The sequence below is a fragment of the Diaphorina citri genome, unplaced genomic scaffold (assembly GCF_000475195.1).
Source record: "Diaphorina citri unplaced genomic scaffold, Diaci psyllid genome assembly version 1.1 scaffold1382, whole genome shotgun sequence".
Lineage (NCBI taxonomy): Eukaryota > Metazoa > Arthropoda > Insecta > Hemiptera > Psyllidae > Diaphorina > Diaphorina citri.
Window position 1 is genome coordinate 12,979 of NW_007378808.1, and position 27,998 is coordinate 40,976.

General features: G+C 39.5%; 2 protein-coding genes across 2 annotated transcripts in view; one reads left to right on the forward strand and one right to left on the reverse strand.

The window, feature by feature from the left end:
* Nucleotides 1-2,996: 2,996 nt before the first annotated feature.
* Nucleotides 2,997-27,998, reverse strand: part of LOC103515617 (E3 ubiquitin-protein ligase Bre1-like) — a 38,558-nt gene continuing 13,556 nt past the window's right edge. The window contains exons 11-13 of the mRNA XM_026828243.1: nucleotides 6,156-6,270; nucleotides 3,874-4,027; nucleotides 2,997-3,146 (exon numbers count right to left, since the gene is read on the reverse strand). Coding sequence (XP_026684044.1) covers nucleotides 2,997-3,146; nucleotides 3,874-4,027; nucleotides 6,156-6,270 — 419 coding nt within the window. The remainder of the gene's footprint in view (nucleotides 3,147-3,873; nucleotides 4,028-6,155; nucleotides 6,271-27,998) is intronic.
* On the forward strand, nucleotides 8,168-27,993 carry LOC113470080 (protein singles bar). Its single transcript, XM_026828250.1, has 2 exons — nucleotides 8,168-8,626; nucleotides 27,334-27,993. Exons 1-2 carry the CDS (start codon nucleotides 8,501-8,503, stop codon nucleotides 27,646-27,648), a joined length of 441 nt encoding a protein of 146 aa, XP_026684051.1. The 5' UTR covers nucleotides 8,168-8,500; the 3' UTR covers nucleotides 27,649-27,993.

The following is a 27,998-nucleotide window of genomic DNA, read 5'->3' on the forward strand; positions in this document are numbered from 1 at the left end:
AGTGAACCAAGATTGCGCGCGGAACATTCGGATCCAGCGGCAAGCTAGGCGGCCTACCTAAAATGGACTTGTATTACGGGTAGGGCCTTGCCGTTCGAAGGGATAGATGCAGAAGGAAGAGAGAGCTAAAAACCCTGTGTTATGTAGTCTAATTTTCAAGAGAGACGCTTGGACTTTTTTTTTTTAGAGTGCAAAGGGCTTTCTTGGTTTTAATTTTATGTGGAAAGTTATGTTAATTTGACCTTATTTATGTTATTTTAACAGGTGTGTATCGCTGGGGTAGACAGGCTAGGCTTTTCCACTTTCCACTGTATGATGTATAATACCTCCGTCACTGCCAAGTCAGCCGCCCCAAAGCTTTGTTGATACAACTAAGGTGTATAGGATATAAGTAGTACTTACGTGATAAGTGGAGGGAGTAAACGGGGGAGGCATCCTTTCTTGATGACGACTGCTCCTTACCTCCATTTGTCGGTCTCGGTTAAACTCTGTACGTTCTTGTCTTGAGGGCGAAGAGAGTGTGACTCTCGTTTCCTGCTAGGTTGAAGATTTGACTACTGGCTTGCTTAGTTCAGGCTTGGTTAACGTGTTCAACCGCGCTCTCCTCGTTTCTGGTGTGATGCTCTTGTCCATTTCTGTACGGATACCCGTTACCGTTACGATACTGGTGCTGGACATAGATCGTATCGTCATATGAATTGAAATCTTGCATTCATTTCATGGTCCATCGTCAAATTAGCGATCGCTATATCTAATTTTTTAAACTATAAGACTCACATTGTTTCTATTGCGTTTGTTCTTTTACTAAGACGGTTTTAAAGCTACCAACAAAAAATCCGGGCTTTGTGAAAACTCCAGGATATCGGATTTTAGTGTTCGAAGTTCGGTAACAGGACCCCACCCGGTAAAACCACCGGAAATCGTTGGTGTTACAATTCTAAAGTTTTCATGTCCTCGTTATGGGGGTGTTTTTAGTATTAAATATCTGTTCTTTCAGAGACTACAAGTCTGGGGTAAAAGGAAAAAAAAAATAAAAAAAAAAGAAAAAAAATGGCGATTTCATTTGCGATTGTTAAGTGTAAGAATAAAGTCCCATGTTTCGAGAGAGTGACGTTTAGCTTCGATACGTGTTGCGGTAAGCTTTCGTTTCTTTTCCTTTCAAGGACGTTTGCATGACTGATTCCGTCTCTTTCTAATGTAAATCTGTTAGTCGGTACCTAAACTTGTTCTTCTTTCGGTTAGCTTGGAGGGTCAGGTAGGACGGCTGAATTTTTGGTAGGTGAACATTCACATACCTTAGTGATCGAGTTTAATAATACACATTTCGTCCCATCGGGAAAAGTTTTTGATAAACCCATAAAGTGGTGTGAGAGACTAGTATCCATATACTTACCGATCTCCGTTAGCCCTTGGTAGTTTTTTTCGCAAAACTCTTCTTACTAGTTCTAATTCTGATAACATAAGTTGTCTAATTGTAGTCTTTTATTGGTTAGTAAACAAAAACGAGAGGTGAAAGTTATGTGTGATTTACTTCAGCGTTGCGCTGAACAGGCGAGACGGAAAAATGGGTAGTATAGAGAAGAAGAAGAAGAAGGAAGAAGAGAAGAAGAAAAAAGATTGACTGGTAGCACGTTGACATGTCAGCTATCATGTCAGTAGGCATAGAAGGAAATGTGTGAAGGGAAGGTCTTTTATGCAAATAAACACGGTGTGTCATGTCATGCTTTCCCGGAAGGAGCTACCAGTTTCCAAAGCATCGCTTGCGGAAAACTAAAATAAAAAAATAAAAAAAAAAAAAGAACAAAAAAATTCAAATTAAGTGATACTTCACTCAAGTCTGCAGCTTTCTATTTAACAATATGTTAGGTGAGCTTGGGCAACGAATAAGAACATAACCGTTCTCTTCTGTGGTCGCGTTTACTTCCTCCGCGTTGTCCGACAACGGCCTCTTTGGTCAAGGGGAGTGTCGATGTTTGCTTCGCGGACGCCTCCTTACGTCGTGACTCGCGTTTGGCCCTCGCGTACTTTTCTAACTTTGTCCGCCGTGGATAACCCTATGCCCACGATGAAATAGGACTGAATGGTAAAAGGGGAAGAATGTAGAAAAAAAAGCAAGGAAAAGCAGGGGCCGGTATCCTTGGCATGGTGAGAAGTTTTAATTTTATAGAAATACACTTAGCTATATGTTGATGTCACCTAACCCTCAAAATTTGGGGTTAGGAAGGTTGTGGCACTCTATCCTTGTGTTGTTGGCCTTTCATTTGATATAAAAGATAAATGAAAAATATACGTGGTTCCTCTAAGGCGAAACCTGCAGGTGTGACACGACGCTGTCTGTGAACAATAATAAGTTAGGTATCGCTTATAAGACTTTCTCCCGGAGACTCGCTTTATAACCCGAAAAGAATACGCTTTTTAGGGTTCTAATTTCTATTTCTCAGAAACAATTCCCTTACAAAATCATGTAACCAAAGACACGCATTTTTGTGGTACTTATACGAAACTGGTTTCTTTATTTTTAAGGTTTTCCTTATAGCTGAAACCACAACCGAACATTTTATAGTATAGAATGACACCTTAGTTTTTTATCAGTTATTACTTTACATGCCAATTCATCAAAAATAAGTACAAGATTAAGGTAGAGTAAAAGGATCCACTAACGGAGCTTCCTTCTAAGTCTTATGTTCTTTGGGAGTGACGGGCAGCTACGTTCCAGTGTGTGTGGTTTGCGGAGGGTGGTTTACGGAGTACCACAAGACGAACTGATCAGAGCGTGGCGATGTTTGGGCCGTCGCCTTTACGGCTTTACGTTGCAGGCGGAAGTCTCGGTTGCTGATGTAGGCGAATAAACCCGAGCATTTTACCTTAGCAACACACGAGGTCCGGGCCGGGCTAATTAAAAGCCGTTTCTTAGCACTTAAAAGCAGGCTTTAAGTGCTTGGAACGGCTTTACGTGCTGAATGCTTGAGGATTTAGCCCTGGCCGGCTGTGTTGGTTTAACGAGGCTGTTGTCGCTTTCTTCTTTTACCCACCTGTTTATGTGTGGCCACTTGTTTCTGCAGCTGATGGGTTTGATCTTCCAGCTGCTTGATTTTCCTCATTGCCTCCTCATCAGCCAGCTTCTTTCTCTCATCTCTCTTGCTGTCCTGTAATTCAGAACAAAAGATACAAGAACGTTCAGTTAAGGTAGCCTCCGTGGCCGAGTGGGTATCACACTTGCACTCCGGAGGGTTCGATTCCCGGCGGGGTCGAATTTTTTTCGGCTCTGTACTTGCGAGTTCGGGGTGCACTCAGCCTCGTGAAGACAGGTGAGTAGCTACTTTAATCGAGTAGCGACCAGTGGCGGCATTACCAGAGTAAATTGATGATACGAGTAGATGAAAATAGTAAAGGAGGCACTTAGTAATGCTGTGATACTCACAAAAGTTATGAAGAAGCTCTCTGCTTTACCACTAACACTCGTATTTATGAACAAGAATGATCGTTCTTAGATCAATCTCAAGTCGAAATTGACCAATCAAATGCCTTGAGACTATGCTTAGCACGAACTTAAGAGCCAGCATTTTGTTCATAAATATGGGTGTAAGATTCATGATTTGATTTAATTTGAGGTTTAGTTCTTCTTTTTCTAGTGCCCATCTGTTAAAGAATGTTGGAAATCATGACTTTCGCTGCTGCTTTGAAGAGTTCTGTTGTTGAGGTGTCGAACCAGGTTCTTAGATTTTTCAGCCAGGATATTCGTCTTTTTCCAACACTCTTTTTATATTTCCCTGTAGGATACATTTGAGGAGTCCACAGGAGAGGTTCAGTTACACCATAAAATAAAAACTTCCAAGTGGGAACGGTTCTTAACGGGAAATAATGTATCCATACCTGAACTTTCTTCAGCTGTAGTTTCAGCTCTTCCACTTCGGCTCTTAGTTTCTTCTCGGCTGCCATCAGCTGAACTTTGTCCCTCTGATCCTTGTTCAAACTCTTGTACATGTCTAGAAGTAACTTGAGTTCCTTCATATCGTTCAAGGCTTTTCTAGAATAATAATAACATTTATACCAATAATAATAACAACAATAATAAGATAAAATTTATGGTAATTATTCAGAAACCACGACAATGAAAAAGAAAGCACCTTTTTGTGTTTAACCTAACCCTATAACATTGGTCACTGCTCAAATAGTGAAAGCTCTTTTTTGCGTTTAACCTAACCCTAGAAACAACACTGGTCACTGCTCATTTGTGACAACTCCTTTTATTTGTAGTAAACAATTGGACATAGAAAAAAAACAACTAATGTAGCCACTTCTTTTGTTACAGCCCGCCTAGTTAGCTAGGAGGGTAGCGCGTCTGCCTTGTAAGCGCTAGGTCGCGGGTTCGTTTCCCGTCCGGGCAATTTTTTTCCTACACAGGTAGGATTCGTACTTTCGTAGTTCGTTCTCGGAACGGCTGGTTTTCTCCTATCCTGTCTTACAGTGTTCTCTTCGCTTTCGGGACTATAAGACCTTAGTTGACCAAGCACCTAAATGAGAAGCATTGAGATTTCTCGAACATCTGACCATACGAGATGCTACAACTCAGACCATACGAGTTAAATGTAGCACTTGTTTCTTTGGTACAAAAAAAAAGCGATGAAACACTCCCATGTTTGGAATTAAAACACACGTACAATTCTTTTCGTTAGTTCAAAAAGCGATGAAGGATTTTTACTTTCCTTATCATAGGATGTAATGTAATCGGAAGGAAGGAAAGTAATGTAATCGGGTCAAATTTTCGATGGTCAGTTTTTAGTCCGTCCTTCCTTTATTATTACTAATAATAAAAGGTATTTCTTGATTTGATTTTTTTATTTTACTTTCATGTAATGATTTAAAATCAAGACTACCTAGAGCCCGTTCTCCCTTTATTCCCAATATAAGGTTTAAGTCACTCATCCATTTATTGGCCTTGCTCGGCGTAGCTTAACATAGGTAACGCTAAAACCGGTCTTAAATGATCGGCTGAAGTGTTATCTAAAACTTTCTCGCTTTGAGTTCATAGGTCGTCGCGACAAATTTCAAGATCAGAGCTTATTTGTGTGAGAAAATGTGAAAAAAATCCCGCAAAAAACAGTTTTTTTTTTTTTGGCTTTATGGTTTTCTGGACAAAATTTGCACCACCACTTTCGTGTTCCTGGTAAAAAGAGCTTTAATTTGATATATAGGTCGACCAGGTTTGGATAAGTCCTTCTATGCCTATGGGCACAGACAGACAGACGACACCGAATCGAATACAATAGTCCGTCCCTTATACCTTTTTAGTCCGTCCTTCCTTTATTATTACAATAGTAATAAAAAGGTATAAGGGACGTATTGTATTCGCTTCGGTGTCGTCTGAGAAAGTTTTAGATAACCCTTCAGTCGATCATTTAAGACCGGTTTTAGCGTTATCTATGTTAAGCTACGCCGAGCAAGGCCAATAAATGGATGGGTGACTTGAACCTTATATTGGGAATAAAGGGAGAACGGGCTCTAGTCTTGATTTTAAATCATTACATGAAAGTAAAATCAAAAAATCAAATCAAGAATAATAATAAACTGAATATTAAACAAATTAGGCAGGTACATAGGTACTGATTTTCTGTAATCACTACGGGCTAAAAAATTCCCGGAGGGACGGACCCTGCTTGTTAGTGTCAAAACACGTTTTGAGGTCCCTAGAGCCTAAATCCAAAGTTTCAGCCATTGGTCCGTGTGTGTGTCTGTAAACAAAATATCTGAGAACGGTAAGAGCTAGAGACTTGAAATTTGGTATGTAGCTGTCAAATGTGACAAGGATGCGACACGAAACTTTTGGTTAAGACCGGTTGGCGGCATATTACAGCTTTTTGGCGGTTTTCGGTGTAATTTAACAATATCTCGGGAACGGTATAAGCTAGAGACTTGAAATTTGGTATGTAGGTCAAATGTGACAAGGATGCGACACGAAAATTTTGGTTAGGACCGGTGCAACGCTTGGCTGCATTTTACCGCTTTTTGGCGGTTTTCGCTGTAATATCCCGGGAACGGTATGAGCTAGAGACTTTTGGACAGATAAGCATCATTCAATAGGATAAGGAAAGTCGTGTGATGTTCACACCAGATTTTTTTACTGATGGTAGTACGTATAGCAGGCAGATACTCACTTGAGTTGACTCTTGAGGTCTCTCACTTGATCTGACTCGATCATCTTCATATCTCTGCCGGTACCAGGCATCATTTTGTGATGAGGAGACATCGGTATGAGAGACGAAGGACCACCTGGAATAAAAAAATAATGAAAAAATTGTGTTAATCATAAATGATTGTCACAAAAGTTGTCCATAGCTTAAAATACTACGCTTATTAATCTTCACTTGGACTCAAACCATCAACTTCACTTGGACTTCACTTGGACTCAAACCATCAACCTCCAGATTCAGAGTACGCCATGCTAAACCACCACCAATAAAAAAATTGAAGTTAAAAAAAATTGGGACCACCTGAAACTAACACTTACAAAATTAGAATTTGTACAGATGTATTGTAACATTTGTATATCAATTCAAAAGCTCAAAAAAGTTCGCGTTTCTCAGGAATTTATTTTTCGGCCCAGCTTAGGTACTCAAACTTTGCAAAGAGGTTCTTTATAGAATGTAGATCAAAAGTCGCCTGGGGCCGAACTTCGAGAAATGTACGGTTTGGCCGTTATTCAAGGCAAAAGTTTTGAAAAAGCTTGAAAAAAGTTAGCTCTTCTCAGGACTATACTTTTCTACCAAAGTCACTCAAACATGGCAGATAGGTTCTTTATAGAATGTAGATCAAATGTCTCTTAGGGCCAAACTTCGAGAAATGTACGGTTTGGCCGTTATTCAAGGCAAAAGTTTTGAAAAAGCTTCAAAAACAGTTCGCTTTTCACAGGATTATACTTTTTTACCCAAGTCACTCAACTTGACAGAGAGGTTCTTTATAGATTGTAGATCAAAAGTCTCCTAAAGCCACTTTTCGAGAAATGTACAGTTCGGCTGTTATTAAAGGCAAAAGTTTTGAAAAAGCTCAAAAAAGTTCGCGTTTCTCAGGAATTTAGTTTTCGGTCCAACATGCTCAAACTTTGCAGAGAGGTTCTTCATAGAATGTAGATCAAAAGTTTCCTTGGGCCAAACTTCGAGAAATGTACGCTTTGGCCACTGGCAATCTTTTCAAATCCATTGTTAGGCTAAAGGAAAAAAAAATCAGGATGATTAGATAACACCAGATGTCCCAAAATAGAATCCGGAGTACAAAGGAAGTGAAAACAAAAAAAAAAATAATGTCTCCTGCCGCAAACATATAAAAATAATTTTATCCCCAGAATAGGTACACATATGTTTCGTGTTAGAAGGAATTCAAGTAGCACGTGCATTCCCTACCTACTCCAAGCATTGTTTAGTTTTAGTACCTTTAAAATAAATTTTATTTTTTAAAACACATTTTACTTTCCTTTTCCTATAGGAAGGAAAGTGCTGTATTTATTTAGTGCCTACAAGTGTATTTAAATAACGATTTATCGAACACATCATTGAGAGCTTACAAGTGTATTCAAATGTGAACGACCAATTGGAGGGAAGAAAATAGAGTTTTATAAAAAGTTCATACTTTCAGAGTTAGAAGGAATTCAAGTAGCACGTGCATTCCCTACCTACTCCAAGCATTGTTTAGTTTTAGTACCTTTAAAATAAATTTTATTTTTAAAACACACTTTACTTTCCTTTTCCTATAGGAAGGAAAGTGCTGTGTTTATTTAGTGCCTACAAGTGTATTTAAATAACGATTTATCGAACACATTATTGAGAGCTTACAAGTGTATTCAAATGTGAACGACCAATTGGAGGGAAGAAAATAGAGTTTTATAAAAAGTTCATACTTTCAGAGTTCTAGTCGTAAGAAAGTTCATTTTATAGACCTACCTAATATTTTTTTATTTATTTATATTTATTAGGGTAACCTATTAATTAATAATTTACCTACTTGCTTAGATATTTATTTATTTATTGATTTTTTCATTTATTTATTGCTAGCAAAATTATTTACGGATATTTGTTGGGAAGACAAAATATTGTTTGTTGGTGAAAAAAGTTTCTTTTCATTTATTTATTGCTAGCAAAATTATTTACGGATATTTGTTGGGAAGACAAAATATTGTTTGTTGGTGAAAAAAGTTTCTTTCTTGATTTTATTCATTTTTCTCGGGTTTCTTTCTTTCATTAGGAGCACAAAGTGTTTTGTTATTTTTTCTTGATTTGAAATAATCTTGCCGTGTCTGTTTGAAGTATCCCAGTGTTTCCGTTTTTCGTTATTTGACCATTTTAAAGAACATAAAAAAACAGGTACAGAAGAACTATAATAAAGCTCTTTTCATAGCTCAACAAGTACACATAAGTACACTAGGAGGTTTAAAATCGCTTTCCAACCTACGCCCAACGACCGATTTAAAGTTCGACTTTAAATAACCAAATAAGATAGTTTGGCAAGAATGGGGGGCCACCCCATCGTGTCAGTTGGCAACGGTGTAAGTTTGTGCGGCGTGTGTCATCTGTGTACGTGTCTTAACATGACGTTCCTCCGAACTGCCGCCGGCAAACTTAAATTGGCCGAAATAGTAAGTTTTTTTCTCTCTCTTAAGCCAGCCGCTCACTATCAGGTAGACCTGACAGGTACACCTGATTAGGTCCGCCTGTCAGGTCTACCTGAGAGTGTGTGTGCTCATCAACTTTAATCGAGTAGCGACCAGTGGCGGCATTACCAGAGTAAATTGATGATACGAGTAGATGAAAATAGTAAAGGAGGCACTTAGTAATGCTGTGATACTCACAAAAGTTATGAAGAAGCTCTCTGCTTTACCACTAACACTCGTATTTATGAACAAGAATGATCGTTCTTAGATCAATCTCAAGTCGAAATTGACCAATCAAATGCCTTGAGACTATGCTTAGCACGAACTTAAGAGCCAGCATTTTGTTCATAAATATGGGTGTGACCTTTTCAGCTGTACCTGTCAGGTCTGCATGAGAGTGTGTGCGCTCATTAGGCATCAGGTAGATCTGAGAGGCGGACCTGTCAGGTCTACCTGATAGTGAGTGGCTGACCTTGCAATGGCCAAGGCAGGACCGTATTCAGGAGGAGGGCCCTGTCAGGCTAAACGTATTGACCTATAATTTGGAGCATTCACCAACCCCTCTATAGGCAGTCTTACAGGGTAGCCCAACCCCTCTATAAGCAGTCTTACAGGGTAGCCCAACCCCTCTATAAGCAGTCTTACAGGGTAGCCCAACCCCTCTATAAGCAGTCTTACAGGGTAGCCCTCCAAGGGAACTAGGCTTGCGTTTGGGTGATTTTTCCAGTGAATTTAGTTACTCTATGTGCATTTCACTTGTGTTCCCAATAATACATATTACTTATGTCTTTTTTTTAAAGAGGTTTGAGGTTTGACAGAGGGAACTGTAACTGCTATGGTCTTATCGTCCCGAAATCGAAGAGAGAAGGAAGACAGGATAGGAGACCAGCCGTTCCGAGAACGAACATTATCCCATCAGGATAAAATCCGCCCCGGGCGGGAATCGAACCCGCGTCTAGCGCGAGCCGTTCCGAGAACGAACATTATCCCATGAGGATAAAATCCGCCCCGGGCGGGAATCGAACTCGCGGCCTAGCGCTTACAGGATAAAATCCGCCCCGGGCGGGAATCGAACCCGCGGCCTAGCGCTTATAACCCGTTCCGAGAACGAACATTATCCCATCAGGATAAAATCCGCCCCGGGCGGGAATCGAACCCGCGGCCTAGGTGTTCCGAGAACGAACATTATCCCATCAGGATAAAATCCGCCCCGGGCGGGAATCGAACCCGCGGCCTAGCGCTTCCATCGAGAACGAACATTATCCCATCAGGATAAAATCCGCCCCGGGCGGGAATCGAACCCGCGGCCTAGCGCTTACAAGGTAGAAGTCTTATCGTCCCGAAATCGAAGAGAGAAGGAAGACAGGATAGGAGGAAAGCCAGCCGTTCCGAGAACGAACATTATCCCCGCCCCGGGCGGGAATCGAACCCGCGGCCTAGCGCTTACAAGGCAGACGCACTACCAACTAAGCTAACTAGGCTGGACCCCAGGCGGGAATCGAACCCGCGGCCTAGCGCTTACAAGGCAGACGCACTACCAACTAAGCTAACTAGGCTGGCCAAGACATTGTTTAGACTGATTTTGGAATGAATGTCTTGCTGAAATCAGCTGTTCCATCGAGGTCAAAAATTTGAGATTCCAAAGAGATACAAAAAGCCGCGTTTACAGAAAACTCGATGGTAGGCTTCACTTTTTTTTAACCGTTGTCCAGTGAATTTTTATATCCGTGTGTCGGTATTTCAAAAATCGGACCCACACCCCACACGTGTCATGTAACCTGAGGTTGTGGTTATATAGTATGTACCGGGTTGAGGTGAGACAGGATATTTGTTTCTACAGTTTGGCATGGGATGGGAGTGGTAACAGGTAACTTAAAAACAAGGCAAGTTTACCAACCTTGTCTATCTCAACGCGGTACATAACCACAACCTCAAGTAACGCTGCGCTTGATGGTTGGTATCCGAATGGGTGATCATCTATCTTTATATCTATTCGGTAATCGCTTTGTCTTGCCTCTTGCCCTGGCTGGATAAACTCTAAAGAGATAAGGTTCGTTCTCGGAACTGTTAGCTTTCTCCTGTCCAATCTTCGTCCTCTCTTCGCCTTCAGGACAAAAACTTAGCAGTTACAGATTCTTCTATGCCTCTATCAAACATCTTTCGAAAAAAAAAAAAAAAAAAAAAAACACACACATCTATCATTTTCTTACAAAAGTCAAGTCAACTTTCCATATAATTACACAAACTTCAAAATCAGATAATTTAAAATGTAAAAAAAATAAAATACATCAAAAGGAATAACTTCAAAACCTGATTTAACCAACTTAGGTCCAGGTACATAGGTTCATGTTGACATTAACTCGAAATTTGAAACTTCATGTCAACATGTACCTGTGGACCTGATACTTAACAAATCCTAACCATAACTGGGAGAAGAATCACAAAATACAAATATTGGTAAGAGAGTGAAAAGAAACTTACGTCTTTACACAGAAATTACCAGTTGCTTAATACTATTGGGCCAATATCATAAAACAGCTGTTTTATTTGGCCAGTTGTAAGCTGACCATGGTTTCAATGAGCTCAATTATTATTATTAACAGTTTTACTATAGCATGCACATGTAACTTTTTATTTATATTACGGTGTAATAATTATAGTCTTTTATGGAGCTGATTCATTTGTTCATTTAAATATTTTAAATGTTTCTATATGATTTTGATGGGTTTGATCCAGGCACGAGAGGGGTGTCCGGAGATGTTGTTGACGAGGTCTCTTGCAGTGGAGTCTTGGGGCTGGATACCGTCTGATGTTGGAACTCCGGGATGTTGGTGTGACAAAAGTCAAAGGTGGGTAGTGAGGGCGGGGGGGAGTTGAAAGAGTATGAGTTAAATTAGTGAATAGATATTGATATCTTTCAGAAATAGGATAATATTGGAGATGGAAGTATTATTATCGCCTAGGGCTTCAGAGAGGGTGTTTTGGATATTAAATTTGGTTCTGGATCTATGTAAGGCAGGGCAGTGGATTATTGTGTGTTTGATGGATAGGGAATCAGTATTACAGAAGGAACAGTAAGGGATGTTGACTCTATCCATTAAATATCAAAGCTGAGTCCTGTCAAATGATTGCTATGCTGGACTATATAGCCAAATTGCAATTAGTACTAAACAAAAGTGGATGCAGCACACGAGGGATCAAGAAGAGACTGCCCTAACATAATGCTAGTCAAATTGAAAAAACCTATGGGCAAAGTTAATTTGATACAACTTCGTTGTGATTGGCTAAAAACGTACTGCTCGGAAGCTATTTCCTTTGAGAGGCGGAGGAGATCTTTATTTGGTAAACCTTGATTCTAACAGGCTGAGAGCAAACTGCTCAAAAGCTTTGTTTGCTGATAGGCGGAGTTGATGGGCGGAGAGCCATTTGGTCCATCTTGATTCTAATTGGCTGAGATCAAATTGCTTAAAAGCTTTTTTCTGTGATGGGCGGAGCTTTGATTTAATTCAAATGTGATTTGCTGAAATCAAATTCTTTTCTTTGATGGGCGGAGCTTTGGTGGCTGAAGTCAAATTATTTTCTGTGATCTAATTGGTCCAGCTCAATTCTAATTGGCCAAGAGGAATATCTGACTCACAGCTCGTCTCTGATTGGTTGAGAGGGGAGACTGAAGTCAGAGTTCAGTTGACGTTCTTCAGCTCCACATCAAATACCAGGGTACTGTTTGGTGGGATGGCGGGGGGAGAGCCCTTGTTACCGTCTTCCTCATCTGGAAAGAGAGGATAGGTAATAAAAGTTTTTAATTTTCATTATCATTCTTTTTTTTTCATGTAAAACAAGGAAGAAATTTGATAAAACTGTAAGAAGAAATTTGATAGACGGAACTTCAAGCGTGCCGGGAGGGGCGTAAACGTCAAGAGTTTGAAGTGCCGCCCGGTAGAGGGTACCTTATCTGCTACAAGGTCTTATCGTCCCGAAATCGAAGACAGAAGGTGGACAGGATAGAGTTTGAAGTGCCGCCCGGTAGAGGGTACCTTATCTGCTACAAGGTCTTATCGTCCCGAAATCGAAGACAGAAGGTGGACAGGATAGGAAAAAGCCAGCCATTCAGAGAACAAACATCTGTTCAGGATAAAATCTGCCCCGGGCGGGAATCGAATCCGCGGCCTAGCGCTTACAAGGTAGACGCGCTACCAAGCAAGCTACATAGGCTGGCAATAATAGTTCTTATTTTTTGTCATAATTTTATACTACATAATGGAGCAGTTGCAAATGGGTAAAAATTATATTATAAATAAGGGTCGATTCCTATGTAAAAAGTTGGGAAAAATCCAAATCTGAGGTCAAAACTCCGAAAAAAATAACTGTAAAAGGTAGAAAATTCAATTTTCATTTTCCATTCTAATGAAAGAGTTCAAATATGTGTGACGTCAGACTTTACGCAGTTGTTTTTTTCGTCCGTTATGAAGAACGGCGGAAATGAAATTTGACGTCAGAGGATGATCTTTTAGAAAAAATTTCGATCATGAAAAATATGCACACAAAAAAAATTATGCACAGTTTTTGTAAACAAAAAATTCCAAATTTTCCAAAAGCTCTGGAATTTTTCTACTCTTCCCTCTTCTTGGAGAAACTCTTTTGAATTTGTTTTTTGGTGCTAGTAGAATAGTTTAAACTCTTCTGAGCCCTAATTTTCTCTCAAAAATCATGTCGAAAAGAGGTGCAGAAGGGGAGGACGCTTCCGGCAGCGGACAGCCGCCTTTGAAAAAGGTCCAATTCGAGCCAATAAGGATTGGCCCCATTTCAACCCTCGAAGAAATGGACATCAAAGTTCTCCAGTTTCAAAACAAGAAGCTCGCTCAACGCCTTGAGCAGAAGAATCGCGCCGAGGCAGAATTGAGGTCGAGAATTGAGCAGCTGGAGAAACGGCAGACCCAGGATGATGCAGTGCTCAATGTTGTTGTGAATGAATCAGTCTATTTTCCTAATTTGATAGGTATGTGAATTTTTTTTTATAACATGAGTAATTGAAAATGATTGTGAAGTGAAATTTCCAAACAATGACAATGTAATTGATGCATATAAATTCCGATTATGTTACGATAAAGAAAAAAAAAGTGTTAACATGACACGACTTTCCTTATCCTATTAAACGATTCTTCTTAGGTGTTTTTGAGTATGGTCAAAAACGAGTCAAAAGTGCCAAAATTCAGTCAATATATTCATTCAGTCGCTGTGACTTCAATGTTAATGAAAAGTACGTCATAGAGATCTATTTTCAAAAATTTCATACCTCGGCTGGGATTGAACCCACGCCCTCCTGTTTACCAGGCGAGTGCCTTGACCACTACACCACCGAGGTAGGTTAGTTTTATCCCCTTCTTTTTTCAAGAGGTTGGATAAAGGGAACTGCAACTGCCAAGGTCTTGTCTTGAATGTGAGGAGATACCGGATAGGAGAAAGAACCCCATAGATAGCTGTATTTTATTATGGACATAGAGGCAGCTAAAGTTATTCAAACTGTAAAATCAGTATCAGTACTCACCATCTTCGTCTTCTTCATCATCATCATCTTCATCACTGTCGTCGTCATCATCATCAAATGTTAAGTCTGATACATCCATGCTTTCATCTCCCTCATCATCATCCGAGTCTGAATCATCTGTAAGAAAACAATCATCTTCTTGTAACAATATTTTCAGCTAAATCCCTTTAGGGGTGAGCTATTAATTTCTAACAAAAATCTCAATTTTGGGTTGGGGTTGTTTTTATGGGTCTTTTGGGTCACTGGGAAGTTATTTGCTGTACTTGAAACTTTTTTTTTTTTTAATCATAAATTCTCTCGATCAGTGACCAAGATTTTCTGGTAATTTTTAAATGATTCAGAGAATTCAAAATTTTTCCCTAATTTGAATTTTCCCACCAAAAGAGCAGAAATTAATGTTCTGCTGTTGTATTCTTCCTGTAGTGCACTATTTGTTTTGGATGTTGGCAACTAGCCTGGCTGTTGTATTGATGGATGAAGAAACTAAGCTGTTGTATTAGAATCCAAAAAAAAAGTCCCTTGTGTATTGAAACCAGTCATTTACCTTCTGTGGTGGATGCATTGAACTTGGCCTTGTTTTTCTTATTCATCTGTTTCTTCAGTGCTTTAAATGTTGGCAACTAGCCTGGCTGTTGTATTGATGGATGAAGAAACTAAGCTGTTGTATTAGAATAAAAAAAAGTCCCTTATGTATTGAAACCAGTCATTTACCTTCTGTGGTGGATGCATTGAACTTGGCCTTGTTTTTCTTATTCATCTGTTTCTTCAGTGCTTTGAGTGCCTCTGTAATAAAGAAAAAAAAAATGTACCAATTAGTAGGTATAAAGTAATAAGCCAGTGGTGATAATAGCATATTGAAAGCACCATTCCCCAAAGATCACTGAAAGTGCCTCTGTAACAAAGAAAAAAAATGTACCAATTAGTAGGTATAAAGTAATAAGCCAGTGGTGATAATAGCATATTGAAAGCACCATTCCCCAAAGATCACTGAAGTTAAGCAACACTGAGCGTGTTTAGTATCCAGATGGGTGACTATCTGCACATTTGTGTGGTGCTGGCTTTTCCCAGCACTAGTTAGGCTGAGTGAGAAAAGTAAATGAAAAATATGAATTAGAACAAATGCCATTTCACCTCTTTACAAAAAATATGACCCACATTGTTCAACCTGAAGTTAACTTACTTGCAGTAGTAGAGGGGTCAGTTTCTTCATCTTCATCATCAAGGTCATCATCTTCTTCATCTTCGAGATCTGAATCATCATCCTCATCCATGCCATCTTGCTCATAAATAAAATACCCTGGAGGTGGAAAAAAGTTATAATTATGCATTACATATTTTAATAACAATAGAAATGTTGCATTTGCATAAAAATAATAAAAAAAAAAGGTCAATACCTATGTAAAAAAATCCAAATCTGAGGTATATAATAATAACTTTAAAGGTCAAAAATTCAATTTACATTTGCTGTTCTAATGAAAAAGTTCAGCATTTTATGTCATCACAAAATTAGACATGTACAGGAATGCATGCACACAAACGTACTTTACAAGTGTTGCCTGCAAGGGAACTGAGCTTGGGACAGTTGATGTGATGTCTTGTCTTTCCAAATGGGAGTGTCAGTACATGAAATTTACCAGGTCTGTCAGAAATAACAGTAATTTTCACTTATTTGACATCACAAAATTAGACATGTACAGGAATGCATGCACACAAACATACTTCACAAGTGTTGCCTGCAAGGAAACTGAGCTTGGGACGGTTGATGTGATGTCTTGTCTTTCCAAATGGGAGTGTCAGTACATGAAATTTACCAGGTCTGTCAGAAATAACAGTAATTTTCACTTATCCTTGTTACCGTATCTGTGGAAGGAGGGAAAGAAGAAAAAAACATGGATTAGAGAAAAGCCTCGGTTAGCCCAGTGGTAACGCGCTTACATGCTAAGCAGAAGGTCAGGGGTTCGAATCGCACAGATATACTCCTATCACGTCACGAGACGTGAGGGCAGTGTGGCTATCATGAACGGAATTATTTACAATATTCTGGGAAAAACTTTGAGCTACATCTTTCTGACCTCCCATGAGCTCATGTGACGTGATAGTAGTGTGTTTTTCTACCTTAAGGGGAATAGTGGGGAGTCTGTACAGCCAATTACACATTATAAAACACATTAAAATATTATCTTACTTTTTTGATCAACAAAACAAAATAAATATATATTATTATTCCTCTACTTACGCCATATGTGCGGGGATCGTGATCCTTCGCTTGCCGCCCACTTTCATCCCGTTCAGACCCACATCCCAGCCCTTGATAACTTCACCCTTGCCGAGCCGGAACTTGAACCCAGGACCTTGCGTGGAGGAGTCGAACTGCTGGTTGTTCGATTTCACTTATTCCATAACAAATTTAATGATGTTTCTCCCATTTGTTTCTGGAATTTAGGGATAAATTGTACTATCAGGTAACAATGTGAAATGGAACAAACACCAAAACAAATAAAGTTTCCAGAATAGAAGTATTGATATTTGCCAACTTGGGAAAACACAAAATACCATAGCTAGTACAATGTGTGGCAAAATATGGCAGTAAATAAATGATAGGAGAATATCATTGGGAGGAGGTTTCAATGACAGCTAGGTTAAAAATAACCACCTATATAAAAATATCAATTAAATAGCATTACCTGAAAGATGCACTGTTGCTTTGCCTTTTACTTCCAAAGTGATAGTGTTGCCTTCAATGAAGTTCAAGTCTAATCTCTCTTGCAGGTAGTTGGGCTTTCCTAAATTGCAGAGAATTGTCTCTGTGCCATCAACATTTAATACAAGGGAGCTCACTTCATTGTCTGAAAATAAAGAGAAATAAATGCTAGATAAATAAACAGGTGACAAAAAAAAAAAAAAAAAAAAAAAAAAAAAAAAAAAAAAACTGGGGGGAAAAAAAAAAAAAAAAAAAAAAAAAAATCTCTTCTCCTAAATGAGACCTCATTTATTAACATCCTCATTTTGCCCTTTTTCTCTCCTCTCTCGAACTGATGGTTATTTAGGTGTTCATTTATTAACTTTTACAATATCTCTAACTGTTTAGTCAGTATATCTGAAAACCACCAAAAAGCAAAAGTTTCGTGTTGCATCCTTGTCACATTTGACAGCAGCATGCCAAATTTCAAGTCTCTAGCTCTTACCGTTCTTGAGATATTTTGTTTACAGACAGAAGGACAGACAGAGACAGACACACACACAGACCAATGGCTGAAACTTTGTATTTAGGCTCTAAGGGCCTCAAAACGTGTTTTGGCACTAAAAACTGACCCGATTACATTACTTTCCTTCTTATGGGATAAGGAAAGTAAAAATATGTGATGAATCTTACCAGTAATAGATTTGGGATCCAATGCTGCCATAGAAATGTGGAATGGCTTAGTCACAGTGGTGTTGTATCGCTTCTTAGGTTCCAAGACAAATCCTGGAAACATAAATTAAATCTGAATAAGTATGGTGATTTTGAAGAACTAGGCCTTAGTAGTCAGACCAAAATAGCAGTAGGTATCTGTAATACGCAAGAATCAGGCTCTGAGAGACATAGTAATTGTATTGTTGTGAACAGAATGGCATTACATGTGAGGCTTTAGCAGCTCATGAGAACATAGACCAATGGCTGAAACTTTGTATTTAGGCTCTAAGGGCCTCAAAACGTGTTTTGGCACTAAAAACTGACCCGATTACATTACTTTCCTTCTTATGGGATAAGGAAAGTAAAAATATGTGATGAATCTTACCAGTAATAGATTTGGGATCCAATGCTGCCATAGAAATGTGGAATGGCTTAGTCACAGTGGTGTTGTATCGCTTCTTAGGTTCCAAGACAAATCCTGGAAACATAAATTAAATCTGAATAAGTATGGTGATTTTGAAGAACTAGGCCTTAGTAGTCAGATCAAAATAGCAGTAGGTATCTGTAATACACAAGAATCAGGCTCTGAGAGACATAGTAATTGTATTGTTGTGAACAGAATGGCATTACATGTGAGGCTTTAGCAGCTCATGAGAACATGAAGTCATGGACCCAATCAGAAATTTATGCTAACAAACAGTTTCATGGTCTCATGTGAGTGTTTGGTAACCTTGGACGATGCTCAGATCTAGTTCCAGAACTTATCTCCAAGCATGTGTAGTGAGATCAACAAAGACATGAGGTTTTAGATCCCATCCTGGGGTATCATCTGTTTTTTAATGAGTAACAGGTAAGTAGGTATGAGGCATGAACATTCAATACTTTGTGACTTCTCATGAACTGCTCTAACTCTAAAGACAGGGCACATAGTTGGGGCTAAAGTTAAGGTTTCTAATGGTGATTCCGATCGATTGCTGGTTTGTTATAGCCATAAGTGCAAGATGGGCAAGTTTAAGGGGTGAACAGACACTCATAAGGTAACAACCATATTAGTTGACACCGCCAACCTGTTCAGAGAGAGAACTTACCCCAAAACATTTTGAATGAGTGTGTGAATGTAAGTACAAAATAAAAGCACCGAAGATCAACAGAATGTGGTAGAAAGGGAGTTAATACGTCCGAAAATCACAATAATATCACAAATCGAGGAGAGAATGAATACTTCACACGAAAACTTGATTTTTTGAACTTTAACTTTTTGCAATTTTGCTTTTTTTTTCGAAACATCGAAACTCGAATCTTGCGGATTTTTGTGGTCTTCACAAATTTTTGAGGTTAGGAGCCGGTTCAAATTTTAAAATCAGCTGATTTCTTTTGAATGTCACCTGGGTGCGGTAGAGAACAGGGTCAATTAAGAGTTTCAAATAGTTATTTTATTACAGTTAATGCCCTAAATTACACAAAAAATTACAATCAGTGCCCTAAATAATAATAATAAAAGTTTGATCCATAGTCTGGGGCCCATTTCCCTTTTTTAATATGTTGCACGGGAAAAACTGTGAATACTGGTATTGTAGTACTGACTGTGAATTGTGTTTCCTTCATCAAACTTACCCTTCTTCTTTCCCGGTTCATTCTGTTGCTGCTGCTTATTCTTTTTATTGCTCACCGGGGTGTTGTTAGCGGACTGCTTTGCTTTTTTTTGTGGAGGCATGGGAGTCGAACCTGGGCTCGCGACTTTGACTTCTTCATCTGAATCGTCAGCCTCATCATCATCTTCCTCATCTGGAAAGAGAGGATAGGTAATAAAAGTTTTTAATTTATAATTATCATTCTTTTTTTTCATGTAAAACAAGGAAGAAATTTGATAAAACTGTAAGAAGAAATTTGATAGACGGAACTTCAAGCGTGCCGGGAGGGGCGCGGTTCTCGAAAAGTAATCAATTACTTTTACCGGGTCTCGAAAATACCAAGTACTACCCATCTCTAGGGGTATCATCTGTTTTTTAATGAGTAACAGGTAAGTAGGTATGAGGCTTGAGGCATGAACATTCAATATTTTGTGTGTGAGTTCTCATGGACTGTTCCAAACCCATAGACAGAACACATAGTTGAGGCTAAAGCTAACGTTTCTATCGGTGATTCAGAACAATTGTTGGCTTGTTATAGCCATGATAAGTGTAAGATGGGCAAGTTTAAGGTAACAACGTTTTTAGTTGACACCGCCAACCTGTTCAGAGAGAGAACTTACCCCAAAACATTTTAAATGAGTGTGTGAATGTAAGTACAAAATAAAAGCACCGAAGATCAACAGAATGTGGTAGAAAGGGAAATACGTCCGAAAATCACAATAATATCACAAATCGAGGAGAGAATGAATACTTCACACGAAAACTTGATTTTTCAACTTTAACTTTTTGCAATTTTGCTTTTTTTTTCGGAACTCGATTAGGTACTCGAATCTTGCGGATTTTTGTGGTCTTCACAAATTTTTGAGGTTAGGAGCCGGTTCAAATTTTAAAATCAGCTGATTTCTTTTGAATATGTAAAAAGTAAAAATGTGAAATTGGGTATGTAGATGTTTTGCCCCATAATATTATCATCGTTTTTTTTTAATATTTTATATCATTAAATTTCAGTTGGTTGTTCCAGCTCCAGTACTTCTCTACTAACTATTTTGAAGGTTGTTGGATTCAAAGCTAGATCTAAAATAGAGGAGTGTTGATTGTAAAGTATCATGGCAGAGATCACTGGTGAGCTCAGACCCACTGGAGCACAGAGACTGTTTTTGATGTAAAAGTAATTCGAATGATTTCTATCTCTTAAACGTAATATAGGAACCCGTATGCCGATTTCATTAGACACATCCCCAACTGAGATTTTGTTGTTGAAGAGAGAGGAGTGTTGATTGTAAAGTTTGGACTGCGGGAGTAAAGGGACTTCTTCCATCCCTCTCTCTGATTCTGTTCTATTTTGTATTTCTTTCTGATTCTGTTCTGTTCTATTTTGTATGTTCTATTTTATATCAACAAATAATTAGTATTTTTTTATTTTTTTTTTTTTTAATTTAAACAAGGTTTATATTTATACTCGTATTTGCATATTTGTAAATCCACCTATGAAAATAAATAAGACCTTGTTTAGACTGCGGGAGTAAAGGGACTTTTCAGTCTCATTCTGGCAGGATAAACAAGGTATATTCTATTCTATTCTATTTTTCTAATCCTTTTTCTCCCATCTTTGTTTTTCTCTCTCCTTTTAAGTTTAAGGTCGGCTATAAAGCTGACAAAAACCGGTTAGGTGGAAGAGCTCACTATGTGAGAATCGTGCCATTAAATTAAAAAAAAAAAAAATGTAACTACAATGTAACACTTGCTGCTGCCAAGTTCGATTTCCCTCCGGGTTGATATTTATCCTAAACAGATAACTAATCCTTTTTCTCCCATCTTTGTTTTTCTCTCTCCTTTTAAGTTTAAGGTCGGCTATAAAGCTGACAAAAACCGGTTAGGTGGAAGAGCTCACTATGTGAGAATCGTGCCATTAAAGCCTTGGAAAAAAAAAAAAAATGTAACTACAATGTAACACTTGCTGCTGCCAAGTTCGATTTCCCTCCGGGTTGATATTTATCCTAAACAGATAAGGCTTTGTCTCGACGCGACCGATTTTAATATATTATATTTTCGTGTCCAGAAGCCCCCTTGCTTGATGCATATCTGGTGGTAGAAAGTTTAGCCGATTTAATATTGAGTATTATACACACCCATCACGGTCAGCGACACACACAAACATCACACCTTCGGTGAATATTCACTGCGATATGGACTCGGTGCTAAGCACGGACACGGATTGGTCAGACGGCACTCCTGACTGAGAGCTGTCGATTAAACGTTGTGGCTGTTCCAGTATTAAATTTGTAAAATGTAGCTTGGCTGAAAATTCATTTGCTACACTGCCACCACATTATTTTCCTCTAGCCAGCATGGAACAAGTATGTTCAACTAATTATGTAAAGCAAATTTCCTCATTAAATTTTGGGGCCCAAAAGGAGTCTGAGTGAGGTGTATAGTTTATTAAACTACATACTAGTATCAAACTTACGCATTTATTTTTGTGGGTGTAATAATGAAATGTCTCGGTGGTGTAGTACCTGCCTCGGTGGTGTAGTGGTCAAGGCGCTCGCCTGGTAAACAGGAGGGCGTGGGTTCAATCCCAGCCGAGGATAATATATTATATTTTCGTGTCCAGAAGCCCCCTTGCTTGATGCATATCTGGTGGTAGAAAGTTTAGCCGATTTAATATTGAGTATTAGATTGTTTGAAACTTGGGCAAGTATGTTCAACTAATTATGTAAAGCAAATTTCCTCATTAAATTTTGGGTCCCAAAAGGAGTCTGAGTGAGGTGTATAGTTTATTAAACTACATACTTACTAGTATCAAAATTACGCATTTATTTTTGTGGGTGTAATAGAATAGAATAGAATATACCTTGTTTATCCTGCCCGAATAGGACTGAAAAGTCCCTTTACCCCAGCAGTCTAAACAAGGTCTCGTATATTTGATGGGTTAAAAAATAACACATACAACTAACAATTCAGTAAAAAGACCTTGCTTAACTAGAAAAAAAAATGATATTTTATCCTGTATAATAATGAAATGTATGGATTAAATTTTCAGACGGAAGAGCTCATGGTTCAAAAGAAGTTGCGAGGGGAACTTATGCAATTGGAGGATGCCCTGTCACAATTACGCAAGGTAAACTTATTATTTTTTTTTATATGGATGTGCTGTCACTCTATAAATGTTAAGAATTATAGTGATGGGAGTTATTCTCTCCATTCGGCGACAAGCTACCCACCTACTCATATTATAGAGTTGTCGTAACAGGTCCTACATGAACATGAGGCCTACTCTCCCTACGATCCTAGTAACATAAAACTCATACATCCACACCACTCACCATTCAAAGTTTCGCTTTAACTCGAACATCATCCAGAAGAATAGAGTCAATATTATATGCGTTGTAAGCACGTAGGCAGGGTCCACACTTCGTAAGCTGTAAAAACCTTTTGTTTGACCTCAGATTTGAAGTTTTGACCTCAGATTTGAATTCTTCACAACTTTTTACGTAGGAATCGACTTTTTAGAAATGGACCAATAAAATCAATCAATCGATTGCCGCGTATCTCTGAGCCAATGACAGGTAGATGAAATTGAAACTCTAGGCGCGATGTTTAAATAAGCACGTGCATTTCAGGTGTTTGGAGATGGACGCACCTCCGTTACTATGGTAACCAAACTTTCTGATTTACAAGTTTATGACAAGTTCACTGATGATGCTTTTACCCAATTTCAACTGCTCCATTGTCCGACATTTTGACATTTAGAACATAAGTTTGAAAAGTGCTTTAGGTCGCGAGTTCGATCCCCCCATTAATAATTAATTTTCACTTGTTCAACAATTGAATTTAATTTCGTGATTTCGTAACTAATATTGGGCTTTAGACAATAAAAATTATATGTAAATAAACCTTGAAGCTTTGACTTTATTTTAGCTTACTTTAAATTCACTATTATTAGCTTTAAACTTATTTAATTAATTAAAAAACAGAGAGCTATAAAACCACGTCCGTTCACTGAAAGGCGACGTTGCCAACCCTTCTTGTTACAACTAATTTTGATGACTAGGTTGAATAGGATATCCTGGAAACAAATAAATGGATTTTTTTTATTCCTTTAAGAAGTTTGATAGAGGGAACTGTACCTCTAGGGTCTTATCGTCCCGAAATCGAAGAGAGAAGGAAGACAGGATAGGAGAAACCCAGCCGTTCCGAGAACGAACCTTATCTGTTGAGGATAAAATCCGCCCTGATCGGGAATCGAACCCGCGGCCTAGCACTTACAAGGCAGACGCGCTCGCTACCCATCAAGCTAACTAGGCTGTCGTAAAAATAGATCTCTATGACGTACTTTTCATTAACATTACCAGTCACGAAATCAATCATTTGGATGATACAATTTTCTTGACCCCGCCGAGAATCGAACCCGGGTCTCCCGCGTGCAAGGCGAGCGCAGTGACCACTACGCCATGGGAGCTGACATAGAATAGAATAGAAAAATTAGAATATTTAAATTCTTGGTACAACTAATTTTGATGACTAGGTTGAATAGGATATCCTGGAAACAAATAAATGGATTTTTTTTTATTCCTTTAAGAAGTTTGATAGAGGGAACTGTACCTGCTAGGGTCTTATCGTCCCGAAATCGAAGAGAGAAGGAAGACAGGATAGGAGAAACCCAGCCGTTCCGAGAACGAACCTTATCTGTTCAGGATAAAATCCGCCCTGATCGGGAATCGAACCCGCGGCCTAACACTTACAAGGCAGACGCGCTCGCTACCCATCAAGCTAACTAGGCTGTCGTAAAAATAGATCTCTATGACGTACTTTTCATTAACATTGAAGTCACAGCGACTGAATGAATATATTGACTGAATTTTGGCACTTTTGACTGGTTTTTGACCATACTCACAAACACCTAAGAAGAATCGTTTAATAGGATAAGGAAAGTCGTGTCATGTTAACACTTTTTTTTTTCTTTATCGTAACATAATCGGAATTTATATGCATCAATTACATTGTCATTGTTTGGAAATTTCACTTCACACTCATCTTCAATTACTCATGTTATAAAAAAATTTTCACATATCAAACTAGGAAAATAGACTGATTCACAATATCAATTATCAAACTAAACTAGACTAAATGACTAATGTACCTATTCAATCCATACCTAGAATAATAGAATCATATGTACCTAGATAACATCTTTGTGTGAGAAAATGTGAAAAAAATCCCCCAAAAAACAGTTTTTTTTGGCTTTATGGTTCTCTGGAAAAAAATTGCACCACCATTTTCGTGATCCTGGTAAAAAGACCTTTAATTTGATATATAGGTCGACCAGGTTTGGATAAGTCCTTCTACGGGAACAGACAGAGTGACAGACAGAATGGCGACACCGAAGCGAATACAATAGTCCGTCCCTTATTACTTTTTATTACTATTGTAATAATAAAGGAAGGACGGACTAAAAAGCCATCCTTAGGCCAGACACTCACTATCAGGTAGACCTAACAGGTACGACTGAAAAGATTCGCCTGTCAGGTTTACCTGATACCTGATGAGGACACACATTATCAGGTAGACCTGACAGGTATGGCTAGAAAGGTCCATCTGTCAGGTCTACCTGACACCTGATGAGCACACACCATCAGGTACAGCTGAAAAGGTTTTTCCAGGAAATCCTATTCAACCTAGTAGCATGCAATTGGTTTCTGTGTTCTTCGTTCTTCCTCAGCTTTGCCGTACATGCATCTCTGTATCCAATCTATATGATCACACCCTTCCATACGGTCTATTACGCCATGACCGCAGCCTATGTAAGTGTTTCTTTTCATTCATTCTATTTATAGATAGACCAAAGGCGGTTTGGCTGGGGGACGTTAAACAGGGAGTAGACCAGCTTAGTCTGGCTGAGGGGACTTTAAACAAGGAGTATACCAGCCTGTCTATATGATCACACCCTTCTATACGGTCTATTACGCCATGACCGCAGCCTATGTAAGTGTTTCTTTTCATTCATTCTGTTTATAGATAGATCAAAGGCGGTTTGGCTGGGGGACGTTAAACAGGGAGTAGACCAGCTTAGTCTGGCTGAGGGGACTTTAAACAAGGAGTATACCAGCCTTTTCACGTTAGAGTGTAAATAGGTAGGTACTTACATACCTAACCAAAGTATCTACTTTGGTCATACACAAAAAACCCAATCTGAGACTTAGGTATAGGCGCAAGCAGCGCTAAAGGATGGGTAAGCTTCTCCGAATTTACTCAACGAAATTTATTTAAAACAGACCGACACTCTTTGCAAAACTTAGCTAGGTAAATTATTTAAAACAATTTATCCACTTGGGTAGATACCTACGTACCTATTTATTTTGAAAAAAAAAGTCCAGATTTTTCAGGCAATGTTACACCAAGCGCGCATTGTTTGGCGCATTGTTTGCAAACAATGCGCGCTTAGTGTAACATTACCTTAAGATGTTTCCAACATTCGTTGTGACGGTGAGTTCTGAAGGATACCCTATCACTTCCCAACAGTTTAGACTGTCAAAGCCAGTCTAGTTAGCTTTGAAGGTAGCGCGTCTGCCTTGTAAGCGCTAGGCCGCGGGTTCGATTTCCCCGCTTCGGAGCGGAGTTTAACACATAAGGTTCCTTCTGGGAACGGCTGGCTTTCTAATATCTTGTATTTCTCCTAACCTGTACATATAAGCTATTATAAATTGTACCTATTGTAAATAAGATAAATTGTAAAAATAAAGACTTAAAATTGAAATTAAATTGTCCTTCTTGTCTCTTCCTTTTGGGAACAATGGTTGTTGTTACAGTCCCCTCTGTCAAACCTCTTAAAACCCAACACCTAAATGGGAAGTATTGTGTCTCTTCTCGCCATCTGATGAGGGACATACTACGGGATGGGCATGCTACGACACAGACCACACGAGTCTAATGTAGCAGTTTCATTGCTACGAATTAAAAACGGCGGTGAAACACTCATCTTAAAAAAAAAACATACCTAAGGTTTACATCATCTTACTTATAATTATTGTGTTTTTATAGCAGTGTGTTTCTACCTCAAGACCTCAGTTACTACAGTCCCCTCTGCCAAACCTCTTAAAAAATAATAAATAAAAACTTACCTTCTTTCTTGACCGGGACAGGGCCCAGATTGAGCAGTCCTTGCTTGGCCCCCCCGCTCACCGCTCCTGGGGTTCCCGGCTCCTTCTTACAGCCAGGACTGGCCAACTGAACCTTTTCAGCTGTACCAGTCAGGTCTGCATGAGAGTGTGTGCGCTTATTAGGCATCAGGTAGATCTGAGAGGCGGACCTGTCAGGTCTACCTGATAGTGAGTGGCTGACCTTGCAATGGCCAAGACAGGACCGTATTCAGGAGGAGGGCCCTGTCAGGCTAAACGTATTGACCTATAATTTGGAGCATCCACCAACCCCTCTATAAGCAGTCTTACAGGGTAGCCCAACCCCTCTATAAGCAGTCTTACAGGGTAGCCCAACCCCTCTATAAGCAGTCTTACAGGGTAGCCCTCCAAGGGAACTAGGCTAGCGTTTGGGTGATTTTTCCAGTGAATTTAGTTACTGTGCATTTCACTTGTGTTCCCAATAATACATATTATGTCTTTTTTTTTAAGAGGTTTGAGGTTTGACAGAGGGAACTGTAACTGCTATGGTCTTATCGTCCCGAAATCGAAGAGAGAAGGAAGACAGGATAGGAGACCAGCCGTTCCGAGAACGAACATTATCCCATCAGGATAAAATCCGCCCCGGGCGGGAATCGAACCCGCGTCTAGCGCGAGCCGTTCCGAGAACGAACATTATCCCATGAGGATAAAATCCGCCCCGGGCGGGAATCGAACTCGCGGCCTAGCGCTTACCAGCCGTTCCGAGAACGAACATTATCCCATCAGGATAAAATCCACCCCGGGCGGGAATCGAACCCGCGGCCTAGCGCTTACAAGGCAGACGCACTACCAACTAAGCTAACTAGGCTGGCCAAGACATTGTTTAGACTGTGGGACTAAAGCGACATTGCAGTCTCATTCTGCCACTCACCGTCAGGTATCAGGTAGACCTACCTGATAGTGAGTAGCTGGAATAACTAAAGGTATATTTCATTCGATTTCAGATCATCGGCGCCATCTGTCAAACCATCCTGCTCAACTTTGGCTCGCCCTACGTTCCGACACTGGGAATGTCCTACGAGTCGTTCCTCTGCGCTGTCTCCTCCAGTCTAACCACAACTACGCTACTGACCGTCACCTATCTACTGTCACGCACCTCCTGCAGTCTAGTGCGATCCTCCATATTTGTAAGTACAAAGCCTGCCCCTCACAACTACGCTACTCACCGTCACCTATCTACTGTCACGCACCTCCTGCAGTCTAGTGCAAGCCTCCATATTTGTAAGTACAAAGCCTGCCCCTCACAACTACGCTACTGACCGTCACCTATCTACTGTCACGCATCTCCTGCAGTCTAGTGCGATCCTCCATATTTGTAAGTACAAAGCCTGCCCCTCACAACTACGCTACTGACCGTCACCTATTTACTGTCACGCACCTCCTGCAGTCTAGTGCAAGCCTCCATATTTGTAAGTACAAAGCCTACCCCTCACAACTACGCTACTGACCGTCACCTATCTACTGTCACGCACCTCCTGCAGTCTAGTGCGATCCTCCATATTTGTAAGTACAAAGCCTGCCCCTCACAACTACGCTACTGACCGTCACCCCTCTACTGTCACGCACCTCTTGCAGTCTAGTGCGATCCTCCATATTGTAAGTACAAAGC

Bases quoted from the DNA above. Each gene is read 5' to 3' on its own strand.
- LOC113470080 (XM_026828250.1), top strand. From the start codon at position 8,501: ATGGGGGGCCACCCCATCGTGTCAGTTGGCAACGGTGTAAGTTTGTGC. The intron at 8,627-27,333 runs GTAAGTTTTTTT...ATTCGATTTCAG, and splicing joins AACTTAAATTGGCCGAAATA to ATCATCGGCGCCATCTGTCA.